This window comes from Castor canadensis, chromosome X (assembly GCF_047511655.1).
Source record: "Castor canadensis chromosome X, mCasCan1.hap1v2, whole genome shotgun sequence".
Taxonomy (NCBI): Eukaryota; Metazoa; Chordata; class Mammalia; order Rodentia; family Castoridae; genus Castor; species Castor canadensis.
Window position 1 is genome coordinate 131,473,199 of NC_133405.1, and position 9,685 is coordinate 131,482,883.

The following is a 9,685-nucleotide window of genomic DNA, read 5'->3' on the forward strand; positions in this document are numbered from 1 at the left end:
CAATGTGGTCATTCACGATGGAATGACACTGGAGAGAAATTCCTGGTTCCTTCTTGCAACGTGATTCTAAAAGAAATGAATTTCCTTGTCACCTACAGGTTGCATCATTCCAGTTCAAAGAACAACTACACAATATGATAAATTAGGTAATATCTTTCATTCAAAAAGAAAACAGCAGAACTGAAATTAAGATAGAACAGTATAATTACCAAGAGAGTCTTTTATAGGAAATGTTGAACTTGTCTGAGTTTCCATATCACAACTCTCTTTAGCTTGATGATATTCTGCCAGTTCTTTTAAGAAATTCATGAGAAAACCTAAAAAACACAATGCATATAGTTTGTTTCAAAACTTTCACCCAACTGTCACTCAGTTACTGCTTATGAATCTTATTTTTTACATTATTTATCGTTGAAGGATAATTTCTAAGGAAAGGCCTTTCTAAGCATGATATAAAACCTACAAGAAATAAGGAAATTTATCAATTTAACCACATAAAACTTAAAAACTTATATATGACATGAAAGAAAGTTTAAAAAAATGCATGATATACTGGAAAAATATCTGTAATAATATGGAGGCAGAGGACTTGTCATATCAAACAGCTCTTACAGATCAGTAAAGCAGAAAAATGGGAAAAGATATAAATAGTTCATAGGAAAGAAATTTAAATGTCAAATGAACATGGAACATTTTTAAATGGAAACTGAACATGGACAAAATAATAAATGAAAGTTAGTAATATAACAGAGACCATATTTCCCCCAGAACCTTGCTAAGATTAAAATTTTGATAATACCAAGTACTGACACAGGAGTGGGGATGTAGGCATGCTTATTCATTTAGGAGGGAAATTTGTCTGTGCTTATGTATATTCAAAATGTACATATCTTTAATTCAGTCATTCTACTTCTACGAATTTACACAGCTGTACTAACTTTCACAAGGGCACAAAGAGTGTACACTGTACACTGATTGCCTCTCATGAAAAAACAAACAAACAATAAAACAACGAAGTCTGTCAATAGGTGGTTAAGTACATTTTTAAATAATAATTAGTCTAAATATACCTCTGCAGAAAGATAGTTGAAAGGACTCCTACTTTGTATTGGCCAAGTTAATCTCTGTTTTCTTTCTACTGAAGATTTAAAAATTCAACTCTTACAATTTCAGCCTCCTTCACATAGGCAGAATCACATGAGCTATTTGGCCATGTATCAGGAACCACTGTATGTTAAGCCAAATTGCTTCATACAAAATTCTTAGTCATAATGACTTCTCAGAAATTCAAGGCCAGTTTCTTTGGAGATAGCTGTTTTTTTCCTTCCACAGTATGTTTAGGATTTTTAGGTGTCTAAAATCTTTAACCCAAAGATTTAAGAATATATCTATGTTCACTGATTTTTGCCTAAACCCAAGTCTCCATTTTTAATCCACAAAAATATATCTTCATCTCAGGAAAGATTTCTTTCACTAAGAAAAAAAAAAAAACTTGATTAATTTCCAGAGACTTCCACCTAACAGTATTTATGCTGTTACTTTTCCTCAGTTCTATGGTACTTTCATAGGCCTCTAAGGAATTCTACTTCTACTCTATCCTCTCCAAACACACACTTACACTCATTCTCTGAGAGGGACTTGCTGCAGGGCAACAGTGGCTCACGCCTGTAATCTTATCTACTTGGGAGGCTGAAATTGGAAGGACTGCAGTTTGAGGCCAGCCAGGCAAACAGTTCATGAGACCCTATCTCTAATACAGCCAGAACAAAACAGACTGGAGGCATGGTTCAAGTGGTACAGCACCTGCTTTACAAGTGTGAATCCCTGATTCAAACCTCAGTGCCATTAAAAAGAAAAAAAAAGACTTGCCTATCCTCCTTCATTTGTTTATTTATTCAATCACTCACTTATATCAGTATGGACTCACATTTATTTTATATTTTGGGTTATAACTCATACTTTTATTTAGATAAATGGTATTTTATTCTGTTGCACAAATTGTTCTAGATTTGGCCTTTGGGAGTTCTTTCATTGTAGAAATTTTTTAAGTACTTCCTTACCATTTGGCATTACAAAATGCTCTAGCCTCATCTTGCATATCCTCTGCTCCAATTCTAGAATCAGCCCTTTCTCCAAGGAGCCCTGGTTCATTTTGTTATAGGATAGTAACAAAAACCCAAACCTCCCCAATCTGGGCACTAATGTGCTTACTGCTACTGAAGTTACCTGTTTCTTGGCCATCTCAGTTGACACAGCAAGGAAACAGATGGGTGTATACTGACCCATGTATATACACATATCTATCAATATTTCTACATGTAGTACCTCTATCTATATTAAGCTAAACATGAGCTCATACTGACATCCTTAACTGTTTCTCATTTAGAAGACATCTGGCTAACAGCCCTTATCAGCTTCACCCAGGATCCAAGAAAGCATTTAAGGACTGTGTGAAGGTGAAAACTACATTTAAGAATAATATAAGCACTTATAGTAAGTGATTATTTCTAAATATCCCTTCATGCCCTAAATTTCCTTCTCAGATAATATTTAAGCAGCAATATTAGCTATGTATAAGTTAGGCCTGTGTTGTTCAATGTCATGGCCACTACTCACATGTAGATAATTAAGTTTAAACTAAAATTCAGCTGTTCAGTTACAATGGCCATATTTCAAGTACTTAACAGCCACATAAGGGTAGTGACTAACATGAGTCAGCAGATATAGACATTTCCATCATGAAAGAGTTATACTGGACAGTGCTGCCTTGGAGTCCAGAATGTAGGGTTATTTACCATACTGAACTTCAGTAGGGATGATCTATTTTGCAGGCAGTCCAGCATGTCTTGTGATCCAATTTATCTATCCTCTGTAAACATTACTCCCACAAATCCTGGCAATTAAGTGACAGATTAATGACTGGTAGAAAGTAGATACTCAAATGTTTGCTGAGTAAGTTCCAAATGAATAAATGTCCTTGTGGGGATGGTAACTATGCTGGCAACGGACAAATATCCTAAAGCAACCAACACAAAAGGCCCGTTACATAATGTCACAGATTATTTAACAAGACCAAAAGATTAACTATGCATCAAAGGCAAGTTGCCAACTTATGTTCAAGCTACAAAGCCCAGCACCAAGTCTAAAGTATTGTCTAGTAACCACAGTAGCTATAGAATCTGTGAAAGGTTATTGTCAAAGCCAAATTTAATAGATCTGTATACACATTTAAAAATTTTAACTTAAAAATTTTTAAAATTACTGAGAAATATTCTTAAAGCAAATATTAACACATATAATACTATATATATAAATTGTATTTTGATATATGGGGGATTGTTGGCGGGTGTCAGTGGAAAGGGGGAGAGGGGAAAGGAAGGATTCTGAAGGGTGAAGAGGATGGAAGTAGACTGTGTATCTATCTATCTATCTATCTATCTATCTATATGTGAAGGCAGCATAATGAAATCCACAAACACTGTTTGAAAGAAGGGGAAAGAGGGAGAGGGGAAACAGGACTATAATGAAGGGGGTAAACTTGTTCAAGGTGCAATGTATGTATGGAATTATCACAATGAAATCCTCTCATATTATTAATGTTCAATAAATTAAAAATAAAATTTAAAAATTAAAAAAATAAATTATATTTGAGGAGAATATCAAGGTTATGATACTTGGCCTAAATGTTATTAGTTCTGGGGGGTGGGTTGTTATGGAAATGTTCTAAGCAGTGGTTGTTTTTATAAAGAATATATTTCAATCTGTTATCTGAGCTCTTAATTACTGTCAGCAGTTTTCTTGAGTATTTAAGAATAAAAAGATGGAAATATGGGGAAAATTATTTATCATAATAACATGTTAACTCTTATTTGTAAAGTAAGCTATGGTCAACAAGGAAAAACAAATTATTTAATTCAAATGAGATTTCCTACTCTTCCCCTGAAAAATTAAAAGCTTCATATTGTCATAGGCAAAAATACATACAAAAATCTTGCTATTTTTTTTTTAAACAAACATAAAGACTCCTACCTTTTTGGTTTTCTTTATCAAATCCTGAAGTCTGTTAAAAGAAAATATTTTACTTTTATTAAACAATTCAGTTGTAAGTAACAAAACAGGTTATAAAACCTAAAGAATCCTACCAGTGATTTGTAGAGATTGGATGTGGGGTTGATTTTAAAGAGTTGTAACAGATCCTGCATAGTAAATACCTATAGGGAAAAAAAAAGATTAAATAGCCTTATTTTTACATCAACATTTAACATGATAAGTTAGGATATGTTTCTGAATATGAAATTAAGAATCATGTTTCAGATTAAATAAAAATATTATAAATACGCTAATAATACAAAACTTGAAGCTTTTTGTTTTTTTGGGTGGTACTAGGGTTTGAACTTAGGGTTTCACACTTGCAAGGCTGGCGCTCTACCACTTGAACCACACCTTCAGCCCCTTTGAAGCTTTTTCTTATACTGTTAAATAAATTACAATCAACATATTGAGGTTAAGAGGATAAAAAATTTTTAATCATGTAATTAACCTCCAAATACTTTGTATCAAAGATGATATACCTAAAGACATGATTAGTACATCAGAAATATCAGAAATGACAGAGTTAATAGCTTATAGACGACACTCAAATACGTGATAAGCCAACAGATATTTGAATGAATTCCAGGGTCTTTAGGTTATACTTATTTACAAATGCTAATAAACTAAATTTTTACTATCCTTATACCTATGAATTAGTATAGGGGACCTAAAAATGTTTTGAAAACAGACATTTTTGGTAGCTATTCTTTTTTTCTGTGGTACTGGGGTTTGAACTCAGGGCCTCATGCTTTCAAGACAAACATTTTCCACTTGAGCTACATCCTCATCCTCATGATAGAAATGTCTGTACTTCTACTACAGTATATATTTTTTACTATATCCGCCTTTAGAAAATTAGTATAATTTGTTTTCAAGTGGTTTTCCTTTAAAGCAAAGATTCTGACACTGGGGGTGCATCTAAAGTGGTAGAGTGCCTGCCTAGCAAAACTGAGGCCCTGAGTTTATACCTGGGGTGGCGCAGGGTGGGAAGATAAGAGGAGGAGGAGGAAGAGAGAGATTTTGCATGGCATTTTATAATAGTAGGAATCATTAAATGTATGAACTGGTAAAATTACTGCACAATTGTAACATGTATCATTAGAAAGTTAAGACAACAATGGATTAAGAATGAATTCCTAATGTTGATAAATTGAATTCAGATGTTAATGAAGAAATATAGCATATTTAAATTTTCAGCTTTCATTCAAATACATTGTTCTTATTTCCTTAAAACTTTTGGACAATTATAGACAAAATAAAGAGCAAAAATATAGGTGACCCTATTCACCAAAAGTGAATCCTAATGTGATCTATGGGCTTTGAGTGATACAGCAGTGTAAGTTCACTGATTGTAGCAAATGTATCACCCTGATGTAAGATGTTGATAGTGTGGAAGATGGGTGAGAGGGTAATATGAGACATCTGCATTTTCCATACAAATTCTTCTATAAACCTAAAACTGCTCTCAAAAAATTAATTCTATTAAAAAAACACATACAAATACAGGGAAAGTTTGCTACATCTGCGTTTAAGATAATAAAGTGACTAATATGGTCAATTGTGATGAAAAATAGTTAAAATCATTAGAAAAGTGATCAATATAAACCATGCATTTTAATATTTGAGAACTTTACAGATTTTTTTAAATGATGTATTTCTTACTTTTTGTAATTACAAAGCAAAATTATCTGAAGAGACCATAGCATAGTAAAAAGAATACATTCTAGAGATCTAAGTTTATTGTACTCTGTTACCACTTAGAATTTACATGACCTTGGGCAAACCATTTCACCTCTCCACAGTCTGGTTCATCATCTATAACACATATAACACCTGCACTGTCCCTAGCACAGTGTCAAGTTAACAGAAGATATTCAACAGAAATGGCAATTAAGAGTCTAATTAGACTACATGGAATGTAAAATCAACTCCAACTCCAATTTAGTGATTCTACACAACACCATTTTAGAAAAGACTAAGTGAGATAGCAAAACATTAATAACAACCAAATTTAGTATTAATTTGTTATGTAATATGTACAGGTACACTGTGAATTCAAAGAGAAACAAAAAAGAGACCTATCTAGTCAAGGAATTTAGCTTAATTATGCAGCACCTTACAATCATTAGAGGAAGAAACTGTTGATAGAAAATTCAAAACCAGAAAGACCTTACCTTTTCTTTTGCCAAACCACTTTCTGGAAAGAACACAGAAAGTGAATATTCATAGCCACATTTCTGTAAGTGATCTGCCACTAGAGAGTTAGAAGCACCTATTAAGAGGGCACTCCCTTCCACTGAAATGGACTGAGGCTGTAGTTCTCCACTCAATACAGGGTGCATCAATTCATGAATTAGCTGGTTTCTGAGTTGTGTCTAGTGTGAGAGAGAGAGAATTGTTTCACTAAAGATATATACAGGTTTGTCATTTTACCTAGAATCCTTCCTTTTAATTTCCAGAACGGTTCTAGATCCATGAATACAAGTTATAAACCATTCCTTGCACATGTTGTTTTACCCTGTGAGACAAGCAGCCCAGTGGGTTCAGGCAAAACTTTTCTTTCCCCAGCTCACACATAAACTGGTGGCCAGCCAGACTGCTTACAGATTATAATTTCACTTCCTTAGGACCCCATTTCAGCTATTAGTGATGAAGATATCAAGTAAAAGAGAAAATTCTGCCACTTTACCACCTCTGTGAATTGTTGGAAGCTATGAAGTTAATATTGGGTCAATGCAATTTATTGGACACATCGATCAAAGTAAAATTGGGTTCATAAAAGAGAAATAATACATATAAGAGAGAAAATAGTAAGCCCAGAGAAGGCTTATTACGAATGAACATTCATGGGCTGTAGATGTGGCTCAAGTGATAGAGCATCTGCTTTGCAAGTGCAAAGCCCTGAGTTCAAATCCCAGTCCCACCAAAAAAAGAATATACTTTCACACAGAGTATTTACATCTTGAGCCACTGTGAAGTTTAATAATTTTCTCATAATTTATAAATGAGGAAATCTAGACTCAGAGTGAATTATTTTCTCAAGGTTACAACACTGGCAATATTATTCTTTTGGGTCTTAAGAAAATCCCCTAAATTAATCAGACTCCTGGATGCTTAATTCTATTTTGCATATAATTTGGAAATACTGTTAAGCCGAGCTTAACAGTAAGTTGCTCAGCAGCAGGAAATAATATGTAACAATTTATATTAATATAATATAACCAAGCAGCAAATAGAATTCTTACTTTACTTCTTTCTTATATCCTTTCACTAGAGTAGAATGGTATATACTTACCAGGATAGAATGAGACTTATTATACATCTAAGATACTGTATTTAAAAAGACATTTACACTGAACAAAATACAAATACTCAGTCTCATCTAAGGCAATTCGCTACATGAAATAATAAAGCAAGAAAAGAGTAATTATAGTATCCTTCACCAATAAAATCTAGAAATAGCTTAATTACATTTATAACATATAGAGGAAGTAGTATATTCAAATCCAGCTCAATTAATAAAAGGATTTAGGATGACTTGCATGCAGGATAAAATAAAAAATGTGAATGCTATAAGCAGAATGAAAATAAAATAAGAGTAGGAAATAATGAAATGGCATTATAGACAAATTCCCATCTTGACAAACACAAAAAGCATCACATCTATATTTACTAGGAGTCACAAACTGCCTTTGTACTTCTCAGCAGCCAATGCAAGAAAGAAATCTATTCAGAATTAAAGTTCACAAGGTCTCTAAGATAAAAATCAAAAGTAACATGAAAGAAGGACAATTACCACAGGGGGTAGGGGGGAGTGTTAGAGCAGAGATTTTAGTCATCAACACACATCTGAAAAACTGATTAATTAGACCCAAAATAAGGAAACAGATGTAACAAGCTTCATTTACCTATGATTTTGTACTTAATGGTGAATACAAATTTTTTTCGAATACTCAAGCAATATGAATTAGGTCATTAAAAATATTCAGTAAATTTTAAATATTAGAACTCACCTATGCCAGTCATTGAACTGAGAAAGTAAAAATCAGCTCAGACTGAGAAAGTAAAAATCTGCCATTGATCAAGTTAGAATAGGAACTGAATAGTCAGCCACTGTAAAGTAAACAAGGCTAGCATTATCCTGATATCAAAGCCAAAGGAGGGTAGCTCGAAAAAGATAGTAAAGGTCAATATCAATCATGAATGCAGATATGAAGTAAAACACTGTAAAATCAATGGGTCAAGAAGGTGGGAAAATCAGGTTCACTTAATTTCCAACTTTAAATGTAAGATATACTTTTGAAATGTATGTTGTAATGAAAACACATTGAGATAATCCTACTCTTTGCTGTTAATCTAAATATAAAATGTAATGCCCATATTAATATTCATACTTTTTTTCTTTTTTTTGGTGAGACTGGGGTTTGAAGTCAGGGATCCATGCTTGCAAAGCGGCACTCTACCACTTGAGCCACAACTCCAGTCCTCATACATTCTAATGTATTTTAAAGAAAAAAGTTTTCATTCCTTATTCTGTTCTACAGTAAGCAGTATACTTGATATATTTTATATAGTGTCAATGTCCTTTGTCATCCAAACATACTACAAAACCACTTATCAATTCAAGAACCTGTAAATCACACTTATAAAACAAGCCTAAACTTATTAAAATGTATTCGCTACATAAATGTTACCCACTCCTATCTTAATGTCAATTCAATAAATCTAGTATCTGGATATGCTTTTTAAAGACGTCTCAAACTCAACATTTTCCATATAAAAATGTAGCTCGCCAATATGGTTTATCTATTTCACTATGTTTAAACCCCAAGCTCTGTATGAATTTAAACGTGAACTACTTGTTACAGGTTACACTTGTAAAAGTTATGACACAGACATGCCTAAATCTGATACCTTAAGTGTGTCCAGTATACCCCGATCCTTAAACGTCTGGTACAGCTTTTTGCGCAGTTCATCTTGACTCAAAACATCATACTTGGGGGGCATGTTAGACTGGAAGAGAAAATGGTTACGAGTTACTTGGCGGGCACAGGGGACATGAGCTTCTGAAAACAGGCCAGTGGCCTCTCGGGAAGCCCTAAGATGCCTAACAGGGAAAAGGGCTCTAATGAACACAAACAAGAGACTTTTCTGACTTCCCTTGGATACTGGCAGATGCAGCTACCTGAGCCATTATCAAGGTATCTGCTTCTTCCCCAACCCGCCCGCCGTGATCGGAGCTCAAGCCTCAGCTCAGCTCCGTGATCGGAGCTCGGGCCAGGACGAGCGGGAACCCCTGCCCCGGCCTCGGGCGGTCGGGAGTAAAAAGAGAGCTAAACGTTCCGCCTAGCACTCCAAACTAGAATTGTGGCAAAGATACGGACTTCCTGTTCTGAAGGGTGGGCGGGCCCGTGACACCAACCATGACAAAGGCAGCTGAAGGCGGAAACCAGAAGAGGCGGGGAGAGCCGAAGGCAGGCAAGCAGGCAGGACAGACTTTTTACTGCTCAGAGCCCATCCCGCCACTCCCAGCGCCCACCAGGCCGACCCGCATTCGTCTGGAATGCTGCGACGCATGCGTCCGGCTGCGCGA

At 34.7% G+C, this 9,685-nt stretch overlaps 1 protein-coding gene across 5 annotated transcripts in view; it reads right to left on the reverse strand.

The window, feature by feature from the left end:
• Positions 1-9,669, reverse strand: part of Ofd1 (OFD1 centriole and centriolar satellite protein) — a 34,090-nt gene extending 24,421 nt beyond the window's left edge. For 2 of the 5 annotated variants that reach the window (XM_074064177.1, XM_074064175.1), the window contains exons 1-6: positions 9,278-9,471; positions 9,007-9,105; positions 6,267-6,467; positions 4,143-4,211; positions 4,030-4,060; positions 210-317 (exon numbers count right to left, since the gene is read on the reverse strand). In XM_074064177.1, the coding sequence (XP_073920278.1) occupies positions 210-317; positions 4,030-4,060; positions 4,143-4,211; positions 6,267-6,467; positions 9,007-9,105; positions 9,278-9,286 (517 nt within the window). In that variant the 5' untranslated portion in view covers positions 9,287-9,471. Of the gene's footprint in view, positions 1-209; positions 318-4,029; positions 4,061-4,142; positions 4,212-6,266; positions 6,468-8,105; positions 8,206-9,006; positions 9,106-9,277; positions 9,472-9,514 lie in introns of those variants that run through there. The other 3 variants (XM_074064178.1, XM_074064179.1, XM_074064176.1) reach the window with 3 other exon arrangements.
• Between the last annotated feature and the right edge of the window lie 16 nt (positions 9,670-9,685).